Source organism: Alternaria arbusti (genome assembly GCF_024043155.1).
Source record: "Alternaria arbusti strain BMP 1465 chromosome Unknown scaffold_7, whole genome shotgun sequence".
NCBI classification, from domain to species: domain Eukaryota; kingdom Fungi; phylum Ascomycota; class Dothideomycetes; order Pleosporales; family Pleosporaceae; genus Alternaria; species Alternaria arbusti.
In genome coordinates this window covers 1,526,786-1,554,477 of record NW_026249947.1, presented here as the reverse complement: position 1 = coordinate 1,554,477, position 27,692 = coordinate 1,526,786, and the positions used below count along the sequence as shown (strand labels likewise).

The window sequence follows — 27,692 nt, the reverse complement described above, 5'->3', positions numbered from 1 at the left end:
TCCTCATCCCACAATTCATCCGGCCAATATCCAGTGTCCTACGGGGTCGGTGGACCGAACTCTAAGATGTTCAGTCGTACGGCTCGCACGCGTTCAAGGGGACACATGGAGCTCTACTCGTTTAATGGAACAAAAAGGGTTAGCAAAGCTCCCGTAGGGGATACCCGGAATACAAGTGAAGAATCCATACTGGGCCCCGAAGGCATTACAAAGACGGTTGAAACAAGAATCGAGGAAAATTACTTGGGAGATTCTATAAATGGAGGGCATGGTAGACATGGGGAAACCCAAGGGTATGATGGTGTGAGGCATAGCGATGTATAGTATTCACGATCAATAGTCGTATAATGGAATCCTACCAGCCACCAAACAGAGCGTACGCAAACTTTGGTGGAGTGATGTTCAATATCCCAATAGTATGAATTCGTTTCTACCTGCAAACAAAGTCATACATCAGCGCCTGAGCGGACTGCGGAAGCCCATACTACCAAACTGGCTACCTCCCTTCTTCGGCGTGGTCAATGGATCCGGTACCTCCCCGCCATAACTCCCACTCACAGCCCTATGTCCGTGCCCACCATTCCCAACAGCTCTTCCCCCACTACCTGGCGCTTTGAATCCCACCAAACTGCCCTTAGCATAGACGTCATTCAACATCTGTTCCAACACGCCCGCATCATCAAACTCCTGCCACTTTCTCCAAAGCTTCAGCGCGGTTGTCGCGTCCTCGATCGAATCGTGCGTGTCCTCTTGGATGCTCTCTTTCAGTACACACCAAGCCAGGAACTTCAAGTTCAGTTTTCGCTTGAAGTCTGGTTTGAACCATAGGTTGCTTGTGTCGACGACTTGGTTCTTGGGGACGTGGATGTTGATGGTGCGGAAGTCGTTGGCAAGTGAATGGCCGACAAAGACACATCCTAGATTGAGTAGCAACCATAACTTCTTGTAGGCGTGTTTCAGGGATACTGGCGCGTGCGGAGAGGTTTCGCGGCTGAGGTCGCCCGGAGATATACCAGACCATTCGGTGAGGTAATCGACCACTTGTTCGGTTACAGCAATGTAGTCATCGATGAAGGGAAGGCCTGCCTGCTCTCCTTCGCCGCGACATACTGAGACACGAGCTAAGCCCTTGCGATCAGGACGAATGGTCTGGCGGGTGCCATCAGCCTTCATTTCGATCTCTTCGGCTTGGAGGCGGATGAACTCGGCATCGATAGCGACTGGGTAGCCAGGGCGTGGCTCTTCTGACGAGTGTTGGAGCAGCTTAAATTTCTCCTCGGGAGGCGTTGGGTTAGACGACCACCACCTGTACAGAATGGAAGTGTCAAGGTTTTGTTTCCACGAGTCGTCGATCTTGTTACGGGCAGACTTCAGCTGGAAGGTCAGGACAGACGGAAGCTTCCAACTTGTATCGAAGCGCAGAGCCTCCTCTTTGGGGATTGGTCTCACTAGGAAGTCGTTAAAGAGATGCCATCTGTCCTCTAAATCCTCTTCTCGTGACGAAGGTGCGGTGTTGATGGTCGCTACCAGGTGAGGCTTCTGACGCTCGCCGCTGTTGATATCCGCGACTACTCCAACAAGTTCATAAACCATGATCTGATGTACTCCGCGTTGCAGGTGTAGCTTCAGATCTTGGCCTTCGAAACAGTAGAATTGACCTTGATCTACTATGATCCCGATCTCTTGCGGAAGCCAATTGGGCGTCGACCACAACAACTTGGCTTCATGACTTTGTATGGCGGCGTTAAGCATCAGCACTCCAGGTACTGACTGTATGGTCTTCCGCTGTACCATCTGCTGATAACGGTTGCACTTTGTACACCAACCCCGAGTTTGATCTTGCCGCTCGACGCTGGCTTTCAAGATCTGTGAGAAGGTCGGACGTGCTATTCTAGTGTTCCTCATCACCTGCTTCGCAGGATATACGAGCTCATTGACGAAGTTCTTGCCTCCACGGATGGTTTCGTTATTGCACTGTGCACATCTCATGCTCGCTTTTGCTTGGGTTTCCAGTACTTGATCCATGGCTGAAGGCCCAGTGTGCCCTGGAAGCATTTGTCGGAATTCTTCGGAAACCTTGTCCAAAAGAAAGCGGTTGAGGTTCTGGATCATAGTGGTAAGTGCAACGTTGGGAGCAAATTCTTCAAGCAGATTCAGTGAAACTGCATTCGAAAGGCCACTGAAGGTCTTCAAGAAGTTAGATGCTTGACAGTTGAGCCCAGCCGCCTTTTCGAGCATATCGATGAGAAACCCCAGTTCGCAAAGAAGGCAAGACTCAAAGAGGCATGGCGAAGCAGTGTGTTGCAGAGCGAGATTTCGTAGCAGCGGCGTAAATCGGAAGAGTTGCAGAAGTGAATTGGCGTAAGAGTTGGTAATATGAGTCTCTAGACCAGAGTAGGGTGTCTGGTTGTAGTAGCTGGTGCCGTGTCAGTGCGTGGGCAAATGATATTGTTGGGAAGACATACGCAAAGTCGAAGTCATCAACACCGAACTTGCTGTATTTGATCTCCACGTTTCCATACATGGCTGGAACATCTTTGCGTGTAACATCGTCGAGATGCAGGTCGGTCAAAGTCTCCATAGTCTCTGTTATCCGGGCATCTGGCTCTGTGAAGGACTGCGATGCACGAGCTTTCTCACTTAGAAACTTGGGGGCAGACAGCGATTCGCTCACTCTATCCACCTGCCGTGTTGCTTCGGCTTGGTTTCTGCGCTTCGTATTGGGGTTCTTGGCGTAGAATCCAATCTCGGCGCGCGTCATGTTGCCGAGTATTGTGCTATCAATCTTAGGCGGAGGGGCGCCGACTTCGAAAACTAGATGACTAGGCCAACTCGAAAGCAGCTGTTCCTTGTAATATGGCATACCAACAGTACTTAGGGGCCTAGAGAGGGTGAGTAAAACGTAGAAATTGGCAATCAGTGGGACCTACGTGTCAGGGCTCCAGTCCATCTGTGGCGGCGGTGGGACATTATGATCTGCAGTCTCTGTTGGGTTACTGTATTCCGGGAAGTGGACCTTGGTCGGAGAACCCCATAGATGTATGTGCGAGTTGGAGTCTGCTAGTGCAATAGCCTCGCCTGAAGGTGCCATCTCAAAGCCAGTGAGGAATGAATCATAGAAGTTCAGCTGCCGGAGGTTGGCCGAGTCGGGGTTCATGAGATCGATGACCTGCATCTGGCCGTTCTGAGAGGCGATGAAAGCTGTAGTAGACATACGGGGATGCATGCGCACATAGGCTGCACCTGTGTGGAATGGAATGGGAGGTAGCTGCTTGAGCGTCTTCAAAGAGAAGACATTGGTGAATGGATCCAGCATATATGCATATTGTTGTCGCGGAGACCATCCGCATGTTGCGAGGAAATCGCCCTTTGCGTCCATGTCGTTGATGCTACCAGTATGACCTTCGAACACCTTGATGACGGCAAGCGAATTTGAGTCCAAGATGTGGATGCTACCGGTCTTCGTGGCGGCGCAAAGGTACTGTCCAGCACGCTTCATGATCGTGTATTGAGCTTCGGCAGGGAGCTTCCATTGGTTAGTTCAGGGTAGTTGATGAAGGCATGCGATATACCGTATGTGTGATGATGCCCTTCTCCACATCTACTTTGAACATTTGCGCCTGGCATCCTGCGACGAGGATCTCGCGCGTGCCTTTGGAGGTGAAGTTCATGCATGTCATGTCCTTGAACTCGGCGCTCCTATACGCTGATGGTCAGCCGCTGCCCTTGTGCGCTCTTTCCCCTTCCGCAGCCAACATACGTCAGGTGCCATTGTGTGAGTCCGCGGCGGTGGGAATAGTGGACGCTTTGTTTAGAGATGGAGAGAATCCCCTTCTCGGTGAAGAGGAATTGCTTGACGGGGCCGTCGGGGGGCGCATGTCCGCGGTACGAGGTATAGCGTTCGAGGTGAGGGCCGTAGAAAGACGTGACACGCCCCTGCGAAGATGTCAGTCGCACGGCACCAGGCACGGGCCGCGAGTGAACGTACTCACATGGTTGTTTCCTGTCCATAGCAATTCTTGTGTTGTGTCGAAAGCGAATGTCGATATGGGTACAGCAGGTAGGTGTGGTCCTGGGGGCGGCAATTGAGCGATGGCTAGCTGCGCAGTGGTCAGTACGGTAGGCGTGATTGGCATGCCGTCGGCTACCTACCTCGTCCCAATCCGCCTCCATGCTGAAGTCGCGTGTTGCAGTCCAGGAGCTCTACGGAGCAGTCCCGACATGCCTTGCGCTACGTGGTTGACGGACGCGTCGCGGTAGTTGGACCGTCGAGGCGTGGGGTGAGGCCGGAGCTAGAAGACGCGAGGATGTGTGCTGGTGGGACCGCGGGGCATCCGGGAACAAAGCCGCGACCACCGCCTTGGAAGGTGCTCGGCAACTCAACGTCCTTCGCGTACAATACGAGTCTACACTTATTGTTCATGAATATGGCACGGTGGCATGTGATCTTGAATTTGAATGTTTGATTCCTATGAACAATCCCCAAACGCTACTTGTCCGACCGACTACGTAAAAGACCTGGCCGCAGATGATGGTACGCACAAGAGTAGTGGCTCATGTACGCACGCACGAAAGGAGAAAGTAAAAGTGCATGTATCTTACCTGACAATGTAACTGGTCCTAGCCATACGTGATGCGGTGACCAGTGATGTCAGATGGATTGGGTATCGAACGCCTATCGAGTCGTCGTGCTTAGTGAGTTGGCTCAACAGACGAGAGTGTGTACCGAAGAGTCATACCGAAAGATGCAAATGTCGTGGTCTTCGTGTGAGCTCAATCGAGTAGTCGTGAGAAGTCGAACCGAGTGCGAACTCCTGCATCAGGTTAGCTCCATCCTCTAATACAAAGCCAAAGCTTCGCTTCTCGATCAACAGTGGATCACTCCATGTAGCTGAGGTATATCTATGTCTGAAGTTGGCCCGAGGGCAACGTAAGCAAGGGATTCAGAGTATCAAATGTTCTCGATCACACTTGTACGTACCACGGAGTATTCGTCGACCTCGCCTTGGACGATCTAGAAGCCTTTGCGGTCGCCAGAGTACTCCTCGTCCTGGTCGGCGTCGGCCTTGTGGTCGTAACGCTGACGCTTGTGGGTTTCGGTCATGCCCTTGCCAGAGCCCGTGAAGCCGACTGTGAGGGTTAGCGATGAGACACGGGAAGATTGCTAGATTTACTCACCTCGACTGCCAGCCTCGGTACTGGTACGGAACATGGACTCCTTCTTGACAACGCCCTTCTTCTTGCCTTTGTTCTGGAAGTCGGCCCAGTTTGACTGCCTCTTCTTGAGGATGCCCTTGTTGGCGATGCGACTAGCCTTCCGCTCTTCTCCGTCCTGGGCAGCTCCGGCGCTCTTGGCAGCCTGCGCACTCGGGTTCATGCTAGCAGCTCCGGAGATGACGTGGGCACTCGAGACAACGGGCGCAGACGGGGTTGCGGCGAACGCAGGCTCGGCGTCGCGCTTGCGCTTGTTCGGCAGAGGGCGTACGGCGGAGCCATCGACGGTCAGGGTGTCGTCGTACTCGATGAAACGAACAAGGTACTTGGGGGCTGAGGCGGCGCCGAGTTTACTCTGGATCTTGGCTTTGTACCAGGACCTGTCAGTCCACTGCGCCTCGCAGATGTCGCCAATGTTCAATACGATGGCCTTCTCGGGCTCTTGCTTCTCCATGGTCTTGCGCAGGACTGGGTGCTTCTCAATATCGAACTTGGGACCGGCAGGTTCAGCGGCGTCCTCAGGAAGCTGGGCCTCGAGAGCGGCGAGTTCGGATCGCAGGACCTCGAGTTTGGTGTCGTGCTCGGCGACACGACCCACGATTTCCGCACGCATGGCTCCTGTTTCTTCAGTCTCTCCGACCGTCGCGATCAACGTCTCCATCTCCGAAAGCTATACAATGTCAGTTGGGTCAATGCGATAGCTCCGTGGTGCGCAGCTCACCTGGCCTGCCCATTCTGCACGTCCTTGCTCTTCTACGGCGATTGCCTGCTTCTTGGCGTTGATGGCGCTCTTGATCTGCTTGGTGTTGTCCGCCATGTTGCAGTCGCTGGTTGACTTGAGGTTGCGATGTTGTGGTGGGTTGGATTAATCACAGTCGCGTACAAGTAAGGATGTCGCGACCAGCAGTGACGCCCGGCAGGCAGCCGCTGGGCTTGGCGCCGCCCCACACAGCCTAGACCCTTTTTTTCTCCGCGCTTCAGCCCTATAAGTGAGACAAGCGTGCGTGAAGGTCGAATGGCACTGGGGCCGTCACCACCGTCACCCAAACTCACTGCTCACGTCACCTAACGTCTGCAGATGCAGCCATCACTTCTGCATTTGATAGTTCCTGCCGCATCTTCATGCTTGGCACCAGTCTACAGTCTACGCTGCTTCACCGACGTTTGTGACAGATAGTATCCATGATCAACTATGGCCGAGTCGCAGGGACCACGCAAGTACGCAGCGAGATGATTAGTATTCTTCTTTCCAGAAAAGCGCCGTCTTCGGAAGTAGACTGCGAGAGACGCACTGGCAGCTCTTATTCAGCATGACGCATGACGCCAATGAGTGTAGTGGCAGCGAAAACCCCAATTCTGTTATAACCAGCCAGTCTCCTTCCAGCAGACAGCACTCGAGAATCTGGCGAGACTCACATCTGCTGCAGGACCAGGCACCGGACGCGGTGATCAGCGTCCGGTGTGGTGGTCTTCGATGGCGTTCTCCCTACCCCACCAAGCTTTGTGCTTATCAATCAGACCAGGAAGCGCATGCTGAGCCTGCCGTCTGCTGCGCCCTTCTCTGACGCCGTGCTTCTGCGAGAACAGTCACACTCTCGGCCCCAACCTATCACTGACGCTGATCATCCGTTCACCTGTTGTCGGCCGCTTTTTGACAGGCTTAACGGCGTTGCTCCGAAAAGTCGCCCGAACCAACCAGCTAGGGTACCCAGGTGCCGCATTGGATCTGGCTTCCAGGCTGTGAGGCTGCGAATTGACTTCTTGCACCATTGCTCCTTCACCATCTGACCACCTTTCGCTCAAACTGCCCATTTCTTGACAAAAGACTTCGCATACCCCACTGCGGCCGTCGTCAAGTGCGCTATACTCACAGAGCGCTCTGCCCTCTGCACAAGCCCTCCCATACCCGCGAAACCTTCGTCGGCTTACTGGCCCGCCTCCGCCCGCTGAACGAGCTACCCAGATCAACCCCAAACATCTTGCGTCATTCATACCACCTCTCAGAACCCCAACGCGCCCGCTCCTCCACATTTTGCGGTGTCCGGGTGGCGAAAACGGTTATCGCACGTGGTTGACCGATAGCCAGCCCCTCCGAACTTCCGCTACGCTGCGCAGCTGCGGCAAGCAACCCGCAAGCTCTCCTCGGAGCTATACACAACACCAACCATCCTCTACCTCGCGACACTAGTTGCAATGGCTGGAACTACCAACGATTTCCAGAATGGTGCGCCCTTCTACCTGGATGCGACGCAGCAGGATCTCCTCCTCGCGGCCCTGGCCTCGAACAACCAGAACCCTAACGACATCTTTTCCGCCGGCCTAGACAGCGGCTCCAACAACAAGCAGTCTATGAACAATTCCCAATTCCAGTATCCTCTTGACAGCCTCGATCCCGCATACTTCACGTCGCCTCAACAACAAACACCCGCGAACGGCTTCAACGGCGGAAGTATGGAAGAGAGTCCCTTTGTCGACTACCTGGACGGCGACAATGGCTTCGATTTCGACAACGCAGACGGCGACATGATCGGCTCACTGCCTGGAGATACCCCCGGCGATTCGAGCGAAAAGCGGAAGAGTCCGGATGACGGTGATGATGACGATGATGAGGGCGGCGGCAAGCGCAGGGAAGGTGAAGATAAGCAAGCCAAGAAGCCAGGTCGCAAACCATTGACTTCGGAGCCCACGACTGTAGGTTTCATGGAGCATGCTCACGTTGGCCCAACTGACAGCAGGCATAGAAGCGGAAAGCCCAGAATCGCGCGGCCCAACGAGCTTTCCGAGAACGCAAAGAGAAGCACCTGAAGGACCTCGAGACCAAAGTACAGGAACTTGAAAAGGCTTCCGATGCCACAAACCACGAGAACGGTCTCCTCCGGGCACAGGTGCAACGGCTGCAAACGGAGCTTCGCGAATACCGAAAACGACTCTCACTCAACAGTACCGGAGTGTCTCGTACTCCTGCTCTTGCTGGAGGCTTCAGCTCTATGCTGAACAACAATAGCAACAACAACAACTTCTCCTTCGAGTTCCCGCGTTTTGGCGGACTTCCTGGCGCTCAGCTACTAGACAACGGTCCATTAGCAAAGAACAAGAACACGTCGGTTTCGTCGAATGCATCTGGTCGCCAAAACAGCACCGGACGCGCCCTTAGCCCTACCAGCAGGGCCAATGGCTCGCTCACAGACTCCCCTGGCGCCATGGGCCCAGGAAGTGCGCAGCGCTCCGGCAGTCTCAACGGCTTTTTCGGATTCGACAACAACAACAAAACGAATAACGAACCCTCACGCAGTAACACGGAGAACTCCACTCGTTCGCAATCGCGTGTCTTCCAGTTCAACAGTGGCTCGTCAAGCCATTCAGACTCACCGTCCAACTCCTCCACATCGCCTACCAACCAAGACTCCTCCTGCGGGACATCACCAGAGCCAAGTCATACCTCGCCCAATCATCAGTTGGACACGATCAAGGACGGTTATGTGTGTCATGGAAACTCCGAAGGTGAGGTTCTCTTCTGCGAAAAGCTCAACATGGCCTGCGGCAACCCTCGTAATCCCATGCCTCGTGCGATGTCCCAATCTGACGACAAACCTTCTCCTGCAGTCTTAGCCGCCAAATCACCCACTCCCGCCGTCAACGGCATCGATTACTTCGCGAACCAAAACGGCGGCCAATTCGACCCGACCCTCTTTGGAGAGTACCGCGATACCCAAAATGCGATTGTGGGCGACGGCGACTTTACTGGTGGCTTCTTCAATGATGCTTTCCTCAACACTGGTTACGGTAGCCCCTTCCACTTCGGCGACACACCTGCTGTGCAGAAGACGAATCCTCTTGAAGAAATTGAGCGCATACAAGATGGTGAGGACGAGGTAGTCCCCGGCGAGGATGTCAACTCGCTGCTCAACTGCCACAAGATATGGTCAGTACAACCCTGTAATCGCATGAGAATTGGTACGCTAACACCGCACAGGGACAAGCTCTCAAGTCGCCCAGACTTCAAGGATGGCACGATCGACATCGACAATCTCTGCTCAGAGCTCCGCGCTAAAGCCCGTTGTTCTGAGAGCGGCGTGGTCGTTGATCACAAGGACGTTGAGGCAGCCCTCAAGCGTCTACCCAAGGACAAACTTCTTGGATGAAATATGGCGCACACCTGCATGGGATAACGGTTAAGGCGTACATGTTTGGCTTCTTTTGGGTCCATTTATTTCTCATGTTGGCACGGCCAGTCACTCGTTGAGCATGCACTTAGCAACCTTGCAACGATATCATGATACTTGGAAGGGTGGGCATATCGGCGTTCGAAATGGCGAAACGACGAAAATGATTAACGGCTGTGGAATACACTGTTCGTGTGCAAGTCGTAGGGTCGATCATTGGATGGTGCTTCGGTCACAACCCCAGCTTCCTTTATAGCCTTGTATTCAATGAAGTATTTTATTACTACTGCCTACATATGACAGCTGTCCAGCCCACATGTCCCTCCTACTATACAGCCCCTCTCAGCATTGCGCAAGTGGTCTCACCCCTTTAAGTCTCCTACTTCTCCTTGGCATTCTCGCCTCCAGAATCTCTGCTATAGCCACTTGACTACCTTCCCGCGCATACTCCGCAGCCGTCGAACCATACGTCACAACGTTCGGATCAGCCTCCGCCTCCAACAAGACTTTCACCGCTTCGATGTTCCTGAAATACACCGCTTGGCTCAGAAGAGTGTCTCTCTTGAGAGCCGCCCCTCGATCATTCACATCTACGCCTCTCGCGATGAGGAATCTCAAAGCTGACATATCTGTGGTTTGCCCTTTGGTCGCGTGGTAGATGGCGGCAGGATCTAGCGTTGCGCCATGGTCGAGCAGTATTTCCATTGCACTTACAAGTCCGGATTCGGCAGCTCTTGCTAAGGGAGTTACACAATCGGCGCAGGAACCTACTATTCGGGGATTTGACGTTATGTTTGGGTTTGCGCCGTGGGCAAGGACCCAGAGGAGGGTGTTGTCGTGCCAGATAGCTGATCTAGGTGTCTGTCAGCACAGGTTTTTGGCTTCTCAGCATGATCGCCAACCTCCGTAATGAACTCGGATCAATGGAAAGAGCACATCCCAGCAACAACAATAGAAAACCTACCCAACAACACTCGTTCCATACCATAGTCCACCCAACTTCCACCCCCTCTCTAACATCAAATCCAATAACTCCGTCTCACCATCGCCCCTCTCAAGCGCATCTTCAAAAGACTTCCGATTCAGATATGCCCCGTACCCGATCAGCGTGTCAATCACCTCCAGAGAAGCTTCTGGCATCGCTACTTGGAGACAGTACACTTTGTCTTCTTCTGTAATGGCTCGCGTATCCTTTTTAGGGCGGCCGCGTTTGGAGAACTTGGCGTGGAGCCCGGAAACATCGTTAGAGCGGATTAGAGACACGAGCTCGAGGGATAGAGGGTCTGAAGGCGGGTATGTTGACATAATGGATTGAGTTCAAGAAGGAGCGGGCATGCGACAGTCTTACATACCTAGGTAGGCTCAGTGTGGCGAGAAGCTGAGCATGCGAAGGCTATGCCAAGGTGGCAGCCTAGTAGAAGCAGGACGTGTATGCAGGCGTACGGCGTGGTTGAATTGATGATGACTCACATCTCCAGAGTTGAAGGAATACCAGCAGACATCAATTTGGATGCGGTCAAGAGACGACTGTTCTTGCCCACGAAATGAACAATCCACCTGTGGCCATACAAAACGCCCTCAGTTCTGACGATGTCGATGGTGTACGAGCATGGCTAGAAAGACATCCTCCACCCAGCTACGAAGTCTTACAAGAGTGTCTTCTACTAGCCATGCCCAGTGGCTCTCTTGAAATGATCGATACCCTACTCAAACATGGAGCCACACTCTCATTTCTAGCCTTCCTCGAAGCTTTTGAAAGGGAAGAAACCGCCGTGTTCCAGAAACTCGTTGACTACGGCTGGGATGTCGATTCTACGGAGTTTGAACTACCCGCTGTGCAGTGAGTGAAATATACAGCATCAGTCTGGCCATAGCTAATCAGTTTCAGCCTCGTTCTGGACAATGAACGTTTACTGCGTTGGTTTTTGGATCAAGGAGCTAATCCTAACACCAAATCTGTGAGGCGAGGCGCGTCCTGTCTACAGCCTTGCACACCACTCGCTGCCGCAGCAGAGTTTGATGATGATGCGCCTCTCAAATTGCTACTCGCTTACGGGGTTGAGATGGATCCATTGGCACTTTTCCACGCTATTGGAGTTAGGGGCCAAGCAAACGGTATGGCTACTACGATCGCTTTGGTAGAGTGTGGTGCCGATATAAACTATGTGGCGAGGCTTTGGGCGACTCCACTCCACCATGCTGTCAAGTGGGGCGCAAAGGAAAAGTTGGTGTACCTGTTGGAGAAAGGGGCTGATCCTAGGAGAGGGTCTAGGTCGAGTGAGGACACGCCCGCGATGTTTGCGAAGGTCAAAAAGCAGCCGGAGTTAGTCAAAATCTTAGAGGAAGCGGAGGCTAGGCAGGAGATTTAGATGACCACATGCATGCGCTAGGATGCAAAGATATTTCGATGGTGTACGGCAATTGGAATATCTGCTATTGAGTTGGCCCCAGTGTGATATATTGCTAGCCGGGGATCGAATCTATTGGGGATATCTGGGGAAGCTTACAGTTGTTGTTGGACGCATGACGCACCTTTGTAAGTAACCCTGGAAGCGACGTCACGCGAAGCGCTGCTACGCCGCAATACCTAGGTACCACTTGCTGACGTACATAGAGATGCAACCACGCCTCTGATTCCATGCAGTTCATCATCATACCGACCAACATCACTGTAGACGCAGCTATACTATCACGAGACCATTCGCGAAATATGTGGCCACCATTGTCTAACCATCTACTAGAGATCATCCGATCCGACGACTTGTCCAGATTGAATAACGAATTATCGCAACATCCACCTCTTGACCAAGAAGAGTTGGATAGATGCCTCATATCTGCCATGTCGGAAGCATCTATGGAAACAATTAATGGTCTTGTCAGATGGGGTGCTAAGATGACGGAAGAGTCTTTCTACGCAGCTATCGATCGAGGGAATCCTGCCTTGCTTCAGTTGATGGTCGAAAACGGTTGGAACGTTAATTCCACGAAATATGGTCCCACGGCACTTGAGTGAGTGTATGTTTTGCCACATCTCTAGCCCCTTCACACATCTGGAATCACGGCAGCCGTTGAGAATGAAACGCTACTCCGTTGGCTACTCGCACATGACGCCAACCCAAACGCAGAGGCCAAACAAAAACCTGGCTTCAGTGCCGAGCGCTCCACTCCGCTAATTGCGGCGGTCAAGCTCTCTGATCCCTCTCCGGCTAAGATACTATTGTCTCATGGGGCTGATATGGACCCTTTAGCGATGTTTGCCGCCATCAGTGATCACACCTGGTCTAGAGGCACAGAGACTCTAGAACTACTGATTGAACAAGGCGCAGACATCAACTATCGCACAGAGAGATGGGGTTCACCGTTGTGTCACGCCGTTCATTGGATCAAGAAAAATCAGCTGGAAGTTCTGCTGAGACACGGCGTAGACACATCGTATCGTGATATCCGCGGTCAGACGGCAGCAGAGTACGCAAGGGAAATTGATCAGCATGAGTTGGCTGCCATCATAGATGCGGCGTCCAGCACCGCTGTTTCTTGAGGTGTCTCGAGAGACGTGTGTTGGGTTCCCGTAAGAATGACGCCGCTCTGGTGAATGCGCTCTTGGTAGGATGACTTGTTAGACGTGCGTTCTGACATCTCTATGAAAAGTTGTTTTCGGGTTGAGATGCGTTTTCATCGAATACAAGTTTCGCGCTGGGAATACACGTATCGGTGCGTCACTTATTCGGTGACTGATACCAACGATCCGAGGTGAGGGTCGAAATCCAGGGGCTCTCAGCACTTTAAGCGCCATAATGCAGGGGGTTTTGGGTTGGGAGTTGGCGGGTACCAGAGTCTCTTATCCGCAAGCAATGAGCTTGGAAGGGCTTGTTCGAATTCTGTATGGTGCTGTAGCTCTACAATCTCATGTCTTCTTATACATATCATCGTTTCTCATCATCTTAATGCCTTGCCCTCATTCACGCCCCGCTCACTCAAAAGGCCTCATAAGCTCATTGCCTGCCACAGACTCGGCAAAGTTCTCCAATGCCGTAGTATGGCACCAAGGCTTCAATCTGATCTCTTTCAGAATGGTGCTCGAGAAACATCCCGACCACCCCATTCGAGGCAGCTGCGCCGTCACCGATTCGATAACCTCCCGGCCTATGAGATGTGGTTGTAGTCCCATGTTATCTGAGTAATGTCAATCAATTGAATACACAAATCAACAACAGCAGGAGTATGGCTTACCGAACTCAGTAGCAATCTGAATCATCTGCACCATTGCACTGACCGTGCCTGTCTCACCGGGATCCTGGTGGCGGATGATGGCCTCTGCAACGCTCTCAGCTTGGATTTGGGGAGCGCCGAACTCCTGCAACTTTGTCAAAGCGAGGAGACCGCCTTGGAACTCGAAGGACATGTGCGTGTTCGACATGTTTCCGTCGGTCGTGCCGATGTCGTGGAACAGGCAGGTCAGTGCCCAGGTTTCGAAGAAGGCACTTGAATGGTATTCCGGGAAGTAATGTTGGATGATGTAGATACCTGTCATACAGTGTTAGCGGTTGTGAAAGATGCATAATTGCTACCATAACCGTGATGATGGGAGCATTGGTTTCGGAGAATACGTACCGTAGCAGAATACCCTCATGCTGTGATTGTAGGTCTCCTTGCTTAGATGCTCCTGTGCATACTTGCGCGCTTTGTTGGTCACATCGGTTACAGGCCAGGCGTCCATGGGGTCTGAGTAGGAATCATTGTTCATCTCTTTAACATCCTCAGCAGACGGGACGTTGGAGCGATTCCTTGGGACGGCAATCCAGCCAAAGTTCTCGGGTGTCCATTTTCCATGAGACATGTTGGATGCTTCGAATAGAATAGTACTCTTGAGGTGAGTTACAAGTGAGAAGAGGGTGTTGGTGATTAAGTTTGAAGTCGTGATGGCGCGACTTTAAGTACACCTGCTGTATACAGATGCGCCTTTCGTCCCAGATAGGTTAGACTTGACAAGAGCTCATCCAGGCGAAGTCTGTCGGGTAAGCGCGACACACGTGCGCATTAGCGAATAACCTTCAGCTTTACATGCTGACGTTGTTTGACAAATTTTCGTCATTATGGAATTCGTTTTGCCATTAGCAATTATTGCATCATGTACGTCATAATCATCTCCGACGACGGTGACGATCGATGATTAGAAGATCGAGTACGCCTGGCTGTGTGAGCAGAGGACGTGCCGAATAAAGTCAAAAATTGATACGCTTGGACCTATCGTCAAGCTGATAGACTTGACGAAAGAATAGCAAGCCATCGTTGGATAACTCCAAGATGAAATGAAGCACGGACATGATGGGTCGTTGGATCATTCTATCGATAAGGGATGACTAAGAAATGAAGATGGCCGAGGCCGCAGATCCAAAGTTTTGGTGACATCAACGTGCACCGCGTCTCACAGGCACGAACAAGCTTCAATTGTCGTTATGAAGCCACAATTCATAGCCAGAGCAGTGCGCTCGATACAGAGAGGATTACCACAAACCTCATCATGTCGAACAGCAACCAAACAATCCCCATTCCGAATACCTCCAGCAAGCTCACGATGCATATCGACCACCGCCCCCAAACACCACAACCCAACACCCAATTCCACCTCCACCGTCGACCCAACAGAAGTATCGCACTTCAACGCGCTCGCATCATCATGGTGGGACCCCCACGGCCCCTCCCGCCTCCTACACCTCATGAACCCGCTCCGCCACGACTTCATAACTTCATGCCGCTCTTCTACGTCCCCACCAAACCCGTCTGAGAAACTACGATATCTAGACATTGGCTGCGGCGGCGGCATCTTCGCCGAATCAGCCGCGCGCCTACCGACCACTACCTCCGTCACAGCAATCGATCCCACACCACAAGTCCTCTCCATTGCTGAGGCGCACAAGCGACGCGATCCTACACTTACCTCGCCAGGTAAACTTACATACTTGAATACGTCTATCGAAGATCTACCACGTCCAAAATCAGACACAGAAGCCTTCGACATTGTCACGCTGTTCGAAGTAATCGAGCACGTAAACGCGCCAGGCCCGTTCCTCGAACACGTCCTCCCACATGTGAAGCCTGGTGGCTGGTTGATAATGAGCACGATTGCGCGGACGTGGACGAGCTGGGTTGTTACGAATGTGGTTGCAGAGGATGTTTTGGGTATTGTGCCCAAGGGGACGCATGAGTGGAGTAAATACGTCAACGAAGAGGAGTTGAGGAGTTGGTTTGCAAAGCAGCCTGGTTGGGGCAATGTTAAGTGTATGGGTGTTGTGTATGTGCCGGGGTTGGGGTGGAAGGAGGTGGCGGGGAGTCAAGATTGGGGGAATTATTTCTTTGGTGTAAGGAGGGAGGGCTGAAGAGGGGGTAAAGAGGGTTGTGACGATATGATGCGATGCGTAAGTGTTATGGTCAGATGGGAGCATATGATACCCAAGTAATGTACAATATATACAACATCATAGCCGCCTGGCTTTACGTACGCTATGCTTCCTCGAAGTTTTCATACACGGCGCTGTAGCAACGTTATGCGAAGCGCTCCGCTACGTCTGTGTTTGTCGCTATGTTGCGCATGCACTCGGTCTTCCCCATAGCATCGTGTTGTGTTCCAACGCTTCCTCGTATCATTTCCCTCTCAGGATTGAATCCGAGATATCGCAATCGCTCTTGTCCCTTCTCAGCCGTCTTCATGACTTCGTTGCAGGTCTCTCCTCGAATGGTGTCGGTATGTTCCTGCCTGAGGCTACCGCTTCACTCCCTGTCTCCACGAGATCGTGTCCACCAGCCAATTTCCACGCCCTCAGGTAATCTTCGCCGGTGAATCGCTTTTCGTAGTTCTCCGCCTTGCCGACGTCGAGTCCTCGCACCTTTTCTAGACTGGAGTCTACAAAGGGTGTCAACTATGCAGATGTTAGTATGAGATCTCTACAATGTCTTCCCAGCTGTCGCAAGCCAAACAAATCATTGTACGCACCTCAATGTTATGTGTGCCATGAAGTGGGAACACATATGTCCGTATCTTGCTCCAGTCGGGTGTGAAGTTTCCGTATCGGTTGATTGTGCCCATGGATCCCACGCGGTTTCCCTTGTAGTATTCCTTGCCGGCTTGTTTGGGTGAAAGCGGCAGGCGCCGCAGCATCTTCTGGAGAGAGGCCGTGGGTTTCATGGCGGCGGTTTAGCTGGACCCTGCCGTTGTAGCGAGCGATGCGACGATGTCGATGATGGCCGCCATCAATCTTCGAGGCGTTTGCGGAGTTTGGAGCGGAGGTGGGCGTGGCCCGTGCGTCAAAAAAGTGCAAACCCAGAAGTTCTGCAGGTCGCTCCGCCGCGTTGCCTCTCCACCACAACGCCAAAATGCCGCCCCGAGTAGCACGCAGCTCGATTCAGAGCGCTGGCGCTTCAAGCAAAGGCAATGCGAAGTCGCGAAACCCCAAGAAAGCGCAGAAGCGCGCCCTCGATGCCTTCTCCATCGCCCAGTACGAGAATCCAGACGATGCGAAAGTGCGCAAGAACCGCTTAGGCGAATTCGACCCCGCCTTCAACCGGAAGCGCGCGCGCGATGACGACGAAGAGGAGGACGAGGATGAGGACGAGGAAGACGGGCCCAAAAGGCGCAAGAAGAAGTCTGGTGACGAGAGCTACGACGAAGGAAGCGACTCCGAGGGCAACACCTGGCAGATGGGCCACGTTGAAGACGACGACGATGACGAGAGCATCGACTCGGACGAGGCGTTTGGCGAGAGCGACGAAGAACGCTTCGAAGGCTACACGTTCAGAGGCAGTTCCAAGAACCACAAGGGAAAGGTAAAGAAGTCGAAACGAGAGCAAGACATGATGGACGAGGATGGCGACATCGATCTCGACGAGGGCGACAGTGCAGACGGAGAGGAAGATGATGAAGACGACCTTGGCGAAGATGCTATCGATCTAGCTACCGCCTTGGATCAATACGAGGAGGATGAGGCTGAGGAGCGAAGGGAAAAAGAGAAGAAGAAGAAGGCCTCCGCGTTCGACGACAGCGACTCGGAACCAAGCGAAGGCGAGGACCCCGCAGCAGATGGCGCATCCGACCTCTCGTCCGACGAAGAAGATGAGGATGACCGCCAGGCGCAATTGCAGAATTTGATCTCTTCGTTGGCTTCACGAGAGGATGACAAACCCAAGGGCAGGAGAGTGGATGTTCATGAGTCGGCTGCCCCGGACGAGTTTGGTGTCTCCCGCAAAGTCGATCTCCTCAGCTTTAAGTCCAAGGTTGCCGACGCGGAGAAAAAGAAGGCGCTCAAGCTACTGCAAGACGACAAATCCTCAAAACGAAACGACATTGCTAGGAAACTAGACGCGCCTTTACCGAAGCGACAGCAAGACAAGCTCGACCGCACCGCGGCCAACGCCAAAGCAAACGAGACTCTTGAGAGGTGGACCGACACTATCAAGCAAAACCGCCGCGCCGATCATCTGATGTTCCCTCTACAGAACCCTACCGGAGGCGACATGGGTGAGAAGACACTCCTTCCCACAACGACCGCCGCACCTACGAACGATCTCGAAAGCACGATTCAGTCCATCCTCCAGCAGAGCGGGCTGTCGAACGGCAAGGAAGACGAGGAGAAGATACAGAAGTGGGAAGAGCTCCAGACGAACAAACTACCAGTTGAGGAAGTTCTCAGGCGACGCGCTGAACTGCGAATGCAACGAGAGCTATTGTTCCGTGAAGAAGTTCGCGCCAAGCGCATCAAGAAGATCAAGAGCAAGTCTTATCGGCGAGTACATCGTAGGGAGCGCGAGAAGCTGCTGGAGAAGGAACGTGAGCAACTCAAGGCCGATGGCGTTGATCTGTCTGAGGAAGAGCGCGAATATAACGATCGCCGGAGAGCTGAGGAACGCATGGGGGCTAAGCATCGCGAGAGCAAGTGGGCCAAAGGTATCAAGGCTACTGGAAGAGCCAACTGGGACCAGGACGCGCTCGATGGTGTGACTGAGATGGCCAGGCGGAACGAGGAGCTTCGTCGTCGTGTTGAGGGCAAGACCGTGCGCGATGACGATGAGGAAGCATCTGATGTGCCAAGCGAGGAGGAAGAGAGCGACGATGACGACGATCAATCGGACAACGACGCACTACAACAATCTCTCGGCAAGCTCAAGTCGAACCCCTTCTCGACTAAGGAGTCTAAGCTGGGTCAGATGGCCTTCATGCAGAAGTCCGAGGCTGCGAAACGCGCACAGAACGACGAAGCCGTTGAAGCCCTAAGACGCGAGCTTGCAGGTGAAGACAGCGATAACGCCGAAATCGATGAGAATGCTACCAAGGCAGGACGGAGAAGATACGGTCCCAACGCGGACGTGTCAGCTCCGGCTATACAGATCAACCGCAGCGAGTTCGAGGAGCACGAAGGGTCCGACGCAGAGAACGAAAACACCCCGACTGCGGAAGGCGAAGAGTCTGTTGCGGACGCAGCGTCAGCTAGAAAGCCCGCCAAAAAGAACGGCTTGAGCGGTCTCTCGAATGGCGCCCGTAAAGAGCGCAAGGCTGCCGCGCCTGTAGAGAACGGCAGCGGAGAGTCCAACCCTTTCTTGACCAAGGCGAAGAAAGAGAAGAAAGCTACAACAGAGCCTGAGCTCTTCCCAGCCACAAGTAGCACAACCACCGCTACGCAAGCTAAGGCCGTCGCTCCTAAGCCTACGCCCAAAGCCAAGCCTCAAAAGAAGTCAAAGCAAGCGGCCAAACCTCAAGAAACCAAGGTAGACGACTTCTTGAAGCAACGCGTTACAACGGCCGATGACGATGGTTGGGCGACTGTCATTGGTGGTCAACAAGATGAGGACATGGACGAGCAAGGCATCGAAGACGAGGGTATCGATCTTGACGTCGTCATGCGCAACCAAGCTCTCACAGCAAAGGGTTTCGCCGGCGACGACGTTGAAGCCGACTTCGACGCCGAAAAGAAAACCACCATCGCAGATGAAGAAGCAACCGAAGAAGTTTCTATCCTCCCTGGCTGGGGCTCCTGGACCGGTGACGGCATGTCCAAGGCCGAGAAGAAGCGTAACCTTGGCGCCAAAACAGTCACTAAGAAACCCGGTATCGATGCCGATAGGCGGAAAGACAGGAAAATGGACAAGGTCATCATCAATGAGAAGAGGCAGAAGCCTAACGTCAAGTATATGGCTAGCCAGCTACCATTCCCGTTCGAGAACAGGGAACAGTATGAGAGGAGTTTGCGCGTGCCGAAGGGCAAGGAGTGGGTCACGAAGAAGACGCATCAAGACGTTACGAGGCCGAGGGTTATTGTTAAGCAGGGTGTTATTGCACCACTGCGGAAACCGCTGGTGTGAGCGGACGGTATTAAGCAAAGGTTCGCTTGCCTTGCAATGGAAGCGGATCAACTTTTCAATCTTACTTGTCTGTCATGTGCTGGCAGTCACTTCTGCAAGCCACGTGGAGAAGCTCCTCCTTCCACTTACACCGTGACTTCCCCCTCCTTCCACCTTTCCTTACAGAGTCACATGTTACGATCCACCACTGCATGTCATTTTTCCCTTGTCTTTCTTCTTTCTACTCAGTGATAGATCGTACATTCCTTCGCAATGCCGCCGTGGTGCGACCGTTTGACCGCGCAAATGCGCAAACCTCGTGGTATTGAGCAAACTAGCCAGGCGTCACTTCCCAACCCTCACTGCGCCCATCGCGACAGTAACACCAGACAATGGGTCTTTCGCAGCCTGCAGACCGCATCCTACAACCTAAACCGATATCACCATTACCCACCTACTTGTCTATCAACTGTATTGATACACGATCACTATCACGCCTACGAGCATACACGGAGAAGACTGACACGCAGTTCACATCGAGCATTCGGCTCAGGCAGCTCCCTTCCAAACCCCTAAGATAGCGTCGATGGGACCATCGCAATCCCGCGTCGGCGACCCCCGACCGGTTTCGAAGTCTTCGAAATCTAGCAAGAAGGATAGTTGGTTCGGAACGTTGCGCGAGACGCGTAAAGGCATCAAGACCTCGCTAGGCTATAACGGGTCGACCGTTCCCGACGAGATACCTCCCGATAACATCTTCACGCCTATACAGCAAGACAGCATTCTTCCGCAAATACCGATTGGTCGTCATCACCCAGTCCCTAGAACGGGCGTGGAGGATGACGACAAGACGACTCTGCACACGAACAAGTTCTACGCCAATGCATTTCTGGGTCAGCAGAACCAGCCTATTTGGACACATCCCTACTCGATATGGTGGGGCAAGTCGGCATCGGATGTGGGAACGGTGCAAACATGGGGCATGTGCGTGAGCCATATTGAGGAGAAGGATTTGGTCTTCGAACCGGGACATCCTGCAAAGGGCTATATCAATCCGCTACACAAACAGCATCTCATCCTCAGTGCCGTCGAACTCGATGCTCGCACTACCCTTACCACGGACACGCATCTCCCCTTCTCCGTCAATATCAATCTCAACGCGCATTCCACACCTAAAGAACCTAAAATTATCTTCCCTGTCGTTCAAGGCATGAGCTTCGTCACAGCTGGCTATCGAGACGCAACGCCCATGATACAGACTGGCGGTCGCGGCTTCGTAGACGTGGTGGATCCGATCATCATGGGTCGTACAGTCAAGTATCGTCTGAAAGACAAGGACGGTGCGTGTTGGGCCATGTACATCAATCCAGTGGCGAGCCTCGAGTACGACGCCACGAAGTTCGCCAGAATCAATGCCAACACGCTCGTCGGCCCGCCAGCCTTTAAAGGCACGATCCAAGTGGCAAAGAACCCACTCGGCGCAGAAGGAGAAGCCATGTACGACCGAGCCTGCGGAGCATTCGTATGCGAAGCCAGACTCACCGCCGTAGTACCCGACGGCAAAGGCATCTACACATTCCGATACACAAAGATTGGCCACTCACCATTACTCATGTTCGCCCTACCGCACCACATCCAATCCCTCGACCCCGAGATGCGCAACCAAATAACCAACCTACGCCTGCGCACCACCACCAAAGGCATAGCAACAGCCATCTGGGCCGAAAAGCTCACCTTCATCGAACCCGCCATCCCCCTAACCATGCACTTCGGCCCCTGGAACCCCACCATGAGCGCAAACGCCAAAGTGCGTTATCCCCCCGAAGTCCTCGCCTTCATCGCCGCAGTCGCAGAACGCGACCTCCGCCGCGCCATGACCGAGCGCATACCCCAAGACTCCATGTACTTTGCCGGCAAAGCTCTCTCTAAATTCGCAACCATCGTCTGGGTCATCAAAGACGTGTTGAACCACGAAGCCATCGCAAACGCGGGTCTAGACAAATTAAAACAGGAATTCGCGCGGTATGTTGAAAATCAACAGCGTAATCCGCTTTACTACGACGACAGCTGGAAAGGCGTCGTCTCCGCCGCTGGCTTCACGGATCCAAATGCCGATTTCGGTAATACGTATTACAACGACCATCACTTCCACTACGCATATTTTGTCTATACGGCTGCTGTAATCGGGTATTTGGATCCGGAGTGGTTGAATCAAGGGGATAACAAGGCGTGGACGAATATGCTGGTGAAGGACTACGCGGAGAGTGATTACAACGGCCGCGACTACCCATTTCAACGCGCGTTTGACTGGTGGCATGGACATAGTTGGGCGAAGGGGTTGTTTGAGAGTGCAGATGGGAAGGATATGGAGAGTACGGGGGAAGATGCGTTTTCGTGCTATGCGGTTAAGATGTGGGGGAGGGTTAGTGGGGATGCGAATATGGAGAAGAGGGGTATGCATACCCAATTTCCTGGCAAAAAGACCGAGAGTTCTTGTATAGAAGGCTTACTGACGGGTGGATAGGAAACCTCCAACTCGCCATCCAAGCCCGCTGCTTCAACTCGTACATGTACATACGCTCCAACAACACAAACCACCCAAACCGCTACACGCAGAACAAAGTTGCGGGCATCCTGTTTGAGAATAAAATCGATCACGCGAGTACGTATGCCCGTCATAGTACCTTTTGCTGTTGCTGTAAGGCCCATCACCACACCCACACACACACATACACATCGAGAACCCCCTCCGCCTCCCCATCTAACCCACTGTTGGCTAACACACCCAAACAGCGTACTTCGGTCTCGAAACCTCCCTCATCCACGGCATCCACATCGTCCCCATTTCGCCGTGTACCTCGCTGATCCGGCCCCGGGGGTTTGTAAGAGAGGAATGGGATGCGCTCTTCACGGAAGGGCGGGCGAATGTAGAAGGAGGGTGGCGCGGGATACTATATGCGAATCTCGCGTTGATTGATCCGAGAGCGAGTTACTCGTTCTTCAGGGATGGCATCGATGGGTTTTGGGATGAGAGGTGGATTGATGGTGGGGCGTCAAGGACGTGGTATCTGGTTTGGGCGGCGGCTTGGGGGGAGTTTGCTAAGACTGGACGGTGAGGCGTTGGTGATGTGATGGGGTAGACAGTGAAGCAGGGCTTAGAGTGTTGTTTGAGTAGCCTGTCCTGAGCAGGTGAGTATCCACGACGACAAGAGCATTCAAATATTTCTTGACAGTTCATTTGATCCTACATATACAAATCCTCCCCTCCCTTCCTTCAACCTTACCAACATGAGGTCCCTGCCAAGCTCAGACCACATTCGATCGTCAAGCCACACTCCACTTTTCGGCAGCCGATCGTTCCGATGCACTGCCACAAGAAGATATAACGCCAAGGACAGCTGCACCGCCCCACAGATACTCGTACAAGGAGACTAGGAACCAAGGAAATGCAGTAGCAAATAGGAAACTAAAGAGGCCCTTCCGTTCTGTAGTCTTGTGCCAAGATATATTAGAGCAGAACATAGATTGTACAAAGGAAATGGGATTCACCGCGCCGCTCAGCGAACGCGAATCGATTGCAGCTAGCACGCTTGCACGCTCTAGGTAGTAGCGAAGAAGCGCTTGACAACATCGACGGTGATGTCGCCGGCTGCGTTGTCGGGGTAGATGTAGAACGCAAGTGCGATTATGGCGTAGATACCAATGCACATGGCGCCCTCAAGGTAGTTGCTCTTTCCGTCCTGGATCAGGTAGTTGACGATCAAGACAGAGATGAAGAAGATCATCGTCTCGAAGCCCTGGAAGTGGAGGGTCATGGGCTGACCCATGATCCAGCCGAGGATGACAAGGAAGGGAGTAACGAAGAGAGCGATCTGCATGGAGGATCCGATAGCGACGTTGATAGCGAGGTCCATCTTGCCCTTGTATGCGACGATGACGGCGGTGACGTGCTCGGCGGCGTTTCCGACAATGGGGATCAAGACTAGACCGACGAATGTTTTGCTGATGTGTGCGGATTCCACAATCGAGTCGATACTATCAACGAGGAACTCAGCGCAAATAGCGACAAGGACGGTAACGATGACGAGCGCAACACCGGCAGCGACGGGAGACAAGATCTGAGCCTCCTCCTCCTCGCCGCCACCTTCTTGGTTCTCGACATCAGCGAAGAGGCTGTGGTGGGAGTAGAGCTGGAAGTAGAGGTATAGGATGTAGAGGATGAGCAGGATGATGGCAGTGCCGTGGGAGAGGACCAGGATGTTCTTGTCAGTCTCAAGGTTGTCCTTCTTGTTGTCACCGTGCATGACGGCGTAGAGGGTGGCGGGAATGATGAGCGAGGCGGATGCGACGGCCATGAGCGAAGACATGGTAGATGCGACGGTCTCGTTGAATCGGCTCTCGTGTTGAGTCAGGCCCGCGGCGAGGAAGCAGCATCCGAGCACCTGGTCACAGTCAGCGCTGAAGTATGAGTAACAGAATAATTTGACTCACAAGAAGGATATTGGACAGAATACTGCCCAGCATGCTGGCTTGGACAATTCGGATTTCGCCCTGCTTGAGCGCAACAATAGAGACCTGATGCGGTTAGCCAATGTTGCAGCGCAATGGATGCGCGCGGAAGCTTACAATGAGTTCGACTGCATTTCCGAAAGTCGCATTCATCAATCCACCAAGAGTTTGACCAAGCTTGGCGGATAGTTCCTCAGTCGCGAAACTCAGGAGGGCAGCAAGAGGGATAATAGCGATGAAGTTGAGGACGAAGACGACGGTAGGGTTCCAGTGCAATGCGCCGGCGATGATGCCGAGCGGCACGAAGACGAGGAAGACGTTGACGTAGTTGCTGGCGAGTGTCGCGTAAATCAAATGCAAGACATGCTTGGGCATAGTCTTGACGCGCGACTCGTCCTCATAATTCTGGGTGCGCCCGATGAGCGGGGTGTGCTCATCGTGGAGCCGGCCGTTGGCGGGCTGGGGCATGGCTTGCTGCTGGTGACGGTGATAACTCTGTGCTCGACCGTGACGGTGGAAAGACTGCTTTATGTTTTCTGCCAAGGGCACAGGTTAGCGATATATAATTCGTGGGCCGAGTGCGCGATGGAAGTTGATGAGGATGCTGTGCTGCGCCCCGGTCGGTCGGTCGGCGGCGATGGAGGTTTGGTTAGGAAAGCCGAACAACGATGGTGTTGTAGGGTCGATCCAAATACCAAGGCTGCGCGAAGCGACTATGACAAGGCCGGCTAACTGCCGCGTGCGGGAAAATGAATCAAAAGGGCCATTGTTACTCACTCATTGCTGTTCGGGAGAAGAGTCAGATGCGCACGGCGCGGGAAAGCTAGCAGTATATGACTTGTCGAAGCCAAGCTCGCTGGTCTGGTAGGTAGCTGCCGAATGCACGCCCTGCGATTGGCGGAAGACAGGCTAGGAGAATTGGCAAATGTTTTGAGGTTGTGTCTTCGCAGCGAGGACCCGGCGAAAGTGGTTAGTTATCGAGAGGGGGAGGAGGGCAGTGCTGGCTTGCTGTTTTCCTGGCCGGTTGAGATGACGAGGTGGTTGGTGAGGTAGGCTGTGTAGACGCCAAGCGGGTACCAGCGCATGGTTTAGCTCGGGAGCTGCCAGGTTGCCCAGGGGAAGTGGAGCATATCGTCACATATTTCCCTCACTAATCGCCACGCTGTCTCAGAAATTGCAGAGACTTGATTCAGAATGTCTATATCGCATTCTCACCAGCCTCATGAGTTTTGAACATGTGTGCCTCGGTGCGCGCTTCAGCCAAAGCTGGTGATGTCATCACCTCGTCGCGCTTGCCCGCCAAGTTCAATCTGAGTCTGGAGTGGCCCATGCACGTCAAAACAACCGCTTGCAGATCATTCAAACTGACCGTCTAATCAAAAAGTTCGTTTTGAGCGCTTCACTCCGGTACGTCGCGGAGTGCCAAGTGCGCGGACGAGATTCACTGATAACAACACTGCCCGCTGTCTTCGTCGCTCAATGTGAACAGCCTCACCGCTTCTACGAGGTAAGCCCGAGTCTTACAGTTGACGATGTACAGCGTGGCAAGGGATACTTGGCGCGCCATATTCTCTCTACGAGGATACACCACGGAGGCACATGGCCCGAACTCCGCCTTCGTGGCTGACTGACATGTTGATCCCCTCCCGTGGCGGAGCTGTGAGAAGAGTTCTTGGAGCGTTGGCAGGCGGTTTTCTGGCTTCGTTCTTCAATGGGCTTTTGAAGGTCTTCATCGGCTCATCACTGATATCCTGGGGCGTGCTCTGCGGTGCTTTGCGCGGCGATGCATCCATTGTCCACTCTGTTTCCATGCCCGCGCAACTTACAGCTTTCGCGCTCGAACCTGAAGAGCCTTCTCATGGGTAGCTTCAAATGTGTACTTTGAGAACGCCGACACTTCTTGAGTGTACAAGTGAGATATCGAGGGCACTCTATCCATGAATTTTGACATAGGTGTGCATCCGCATGCTTGAACCATCGGCTACTGATCGAATGGCAACCTCAGCTGTCACAGCTGTGGACTTTTGTCAAGCATACTGAGAAGGCCTCGATAGCTTGTTGTCGTTTCGAACGCGTATAGTGACCGTATTCCAACTCACGCAATGGGTGATCTCCTGCTCACTCATGCTGCTACAGGCAGATTCGTAGCAGCCCGATGATAAGGTGAACCACATTGCGTGTCCTCCAATGCAATAGTAAGAGCAGAAATGTCCTCAATGTATAATCCACGTTCTTCAAACTTCCACCGAAGAAATACAACTCTAACGTGTGTAGGAGCTGTTGAACAATAGGGTCAGTTAAATATTAGATGCACAATATTAAAGAAGAATTAAGTGTATTGTTCTCGAAAGATTCGAGACAAACTGCTATCGAGCCACAGTAGCGATTACGAGGTGTTTATGCTGGGTGCTAAGTCATATCGGCCTCTTGAGAACCATGTACTGAGGGTAGCCGAACCAGCCGCGTTTCCTGAATTCTCGCCGCATCAGTCCAAGCGGTCCGTTCATTACTAGTTCTTCATGCCATCTGTTCATTATCTCAGGCGGGCACAACTCTATCCTATATAGCATACGGGCTCTGTAAGATTGGAAAGCAGCGGAAGCCGCCCACAGCGTCACAGAACATGCACACATTGCAACGGCCGTGATCACAAAGGCTGTGATAGAATGGCCAGTACTGTTGATCTGCTGCACATTCTACAATGGTTGTTAGTGCTGATATCCATGAGCAGAAACCAAGGTGCTTACCATTCCGTACACTGAAGATGCGAGGGAGACGGGTAAGAATATAAATGCCAAAGCCGTGACTTCAAAAGTGTTAGCGTTTGTGTTGGATTGCGCATGGATGTCGCCGTACGTAGCATGACTCTTTTGCTCTCACGGATGCTCATCTCTGCCATATGAGTACTCTTTCTTGTGCCTTCCACCGCTAGATGATCCCTGACCTGTGACTCGGATTGTTCGAGATCTTGCAGTTGAAATGTCAAGCATTCCATGGCGTCTTCGAAAGCTACTTGAATGCCTTCGTTGTTGTAGTTGAAATGTTTTCGGAAAAAGCGCGTTATCCACCGCAGTGTAGTTCTTTGCGCGTCCATGTCGATCCTCAAATAAGTCCATGTTGGAATTGGAGAATCTAGTTCATAACGGAGAGGCAGAATGGGGAGGTTGACGTTGTCACCTCGGTATTGTCTGTAATACTCCAGTTCCACCTGAGGCTGCAAGCCATCCCTACTGATATGAGGTACATGCAAAGGTGCTGTAGATAATTGTAACTCGATTAGTGCAGCCAAGCAAACGTAAAGGAAATTACCCTTGCCGAAGGAGTCATTAGAGCCAATTCCCGACGTGATGAACCGCTGAACAAGCCAGGTGTTCTCATGTTCATAGTCAGGGAGATCGGCGGCAGTTCCGAATCCTTCCGGGGCACATGATGGTCGTTTGATTGGATACATTACAAAGCTGGTTGAGTATTTAGTTG

At 52.8% G+C, this 27,692-nt stretch overlaps 9 protein-coding genes across 9 annotated transcripts; 4 read left to right on the top strand and 5 right to left on the bottom strand.

Annotated features, from left to right (window-relative positions):
• Positions 1–453: 453 nt before the first annotated feature.
• Positions 454–4,173, bottom strand: PAN2 (poly(A)-specific ribonuclease; the record flags this gene model as incomplete). The annotated part of the gene is made up of 7 exons (XM_051446852.1): positions 454–2,416; positions 2,466–2,882; positions 2,931–3,526; positions 3,573–3,699; positions 3,761–3,936; positions 3,993–4,100; positions 4,153–4,173. The coding sequence occupies 7 exons, from the start codon at positions 4,171–4,173 to the stop codon at positions 454–456; spliced, it is 3,408 nt and encodes a 1,135-aa protein (XP_051302427.1).
• An 841-nt stretch (positions 4,174–5,014) lies between these two features.
• Positions 5,015–6,031, bottom strand: J4E86_006321 (uncharacterized protein; the record flags this gene model as incomplete). The annotated part of the gene is made up of 3 exons (XM_051446851.1): positions 5,015–5,130; positions 5,179–5,884; positions 5,936–6,031. 3 exons carry the CDS (start codon positions 6,029–6,031, stop codon positions 5,015–5,017), a joined length of 918 nt encoding a protein of 305 aa, XP_051302426.1.
• A 1,376-nt stretch (positions 6,032–7,407) lies between these two features.
• Positions 7,408–9,356, top strand: J4E86_006320 (uncharacterized protein; the record flags this gene model as incomplete). Its single annotated transcript, XM_051446850.1, has 3 exons — positions 7,408–7,905; positions 7,956–9,136; positions 9,188–9,356. The coding sequence occupies 3 exons, from the start codon at positions 7,408–7,410 to the stop codon at positions 9,354–9,356; spliced, it is 1,848 nt and encodes a 615-aa protein (XP_051302425.1).
• Positions 9,357–13,347: 3,991 nt separating this feature from the next.
• Positions 13,348–14,214, bottom strand: J4E86_006319 (uncharacterized protein; the record flags this gene model as incomplete). Its single annotated transcript, XM_051446849.1, has 3 exons — positions 13,348–13,550; positions 13,608–13,901; positions 13,989–14,214. The coding sequence occupies 3 exons, from the start codon at positions 14,212–14,214 to the stop codon at positions 13,348–13,350; spliced, it is 723 nt and encodes a 240-aa protein (XP_051302424.1).
• Positions 14,215–15,094: 880 nt separating this feature from the next.
• J4E86_006318 (uncharacterized protein) lies at positions 15,095–15,754 on the top strand (the record flags this gene model as incomplete). The annotated part of the gene is made up of 1 exon (XM_051446848.1): positions 15,095–15,754. The coding sequence occupies one exon, from the start codon at positions 15,095–15,097 to the stop codon at positions 15,752–15,754; it is 660 nt and encodes a 219-aa protein (XP_051302423.1).
• A 327-nt stretch (positions 15,755–16,081) lies between these two features.
• Positions 16,082–16,560, bottom strand: J4E86_006317 (uncharacterized protein; the record flags this gene model as incomplete). Its single annotated transcript, XM_051446847.1, has 2 exons — positions 16,082–16,294; positions 16,369–16,560. The coding sequence occupies 2 exons, from the start codon at positions 16,558–16,560 to the stop codon at positions 16,082–16,084; spliced, it is 405 nt and encodes a 134-aa protein (XP_051302422.1).
• A 188-nt stretch (positions 16,561–16,748) lies between these two features.
• Positions 16,749–19,727, top strand: J4E86_006316 (uncharacterized protein; the record flags this gene model as incomplete). The annotated part of the gene is made up of 1 exon (XM_051446846.1): positions 16,749–19,727. One exon carries the CDS (start codon positions 16,749–16,751, stop codon positions 19,725–19,727), a length of 2,979 nt encoding a protein of 992 aa, XP_051302421.1.
• A 565-nt stretch (positions 19,728–20,292) lies between these two features.
• J4E86_006315 (uncharacterized protein) lies at positions 20,293–22,822 on the top strand (the record flags this gene model as incomplete). Its single annotated transcript, XM_051446845.1, has 3 exons — positions 20,293–22,159; positions 22,231–22,368; positions 22,500–22,822. 3 exons carry the CDS (start codon positions 20,293–20,295, stop codon positions 22,820–22,822), a joined length of 2,328 nt encoding a protein of 775 aa, XP_051302420.1.
• A 483-nt stretch (positions 22,823–23,305) lies between these two features.
• Positions 23,306–24,683, bottom strand: J4E86_006314 (uncharacterized protein; the record flags this gene model as incomplete). Its single annotated transcript, XM_051446844.1, has 3 exons — positions 23,306–24,148; positions 24,198–24,281; positions 24,333–24,683. 3 exons carry the CDS (start codon positions 24,681–24,683, stop codon positions 23,306–23,308), a joined length of 1,278 nt encoding a protein of 425 aa, XP_051302419.1.
• Positions 24,684–27,692: the final 3,009 nt, after the last annotated feature.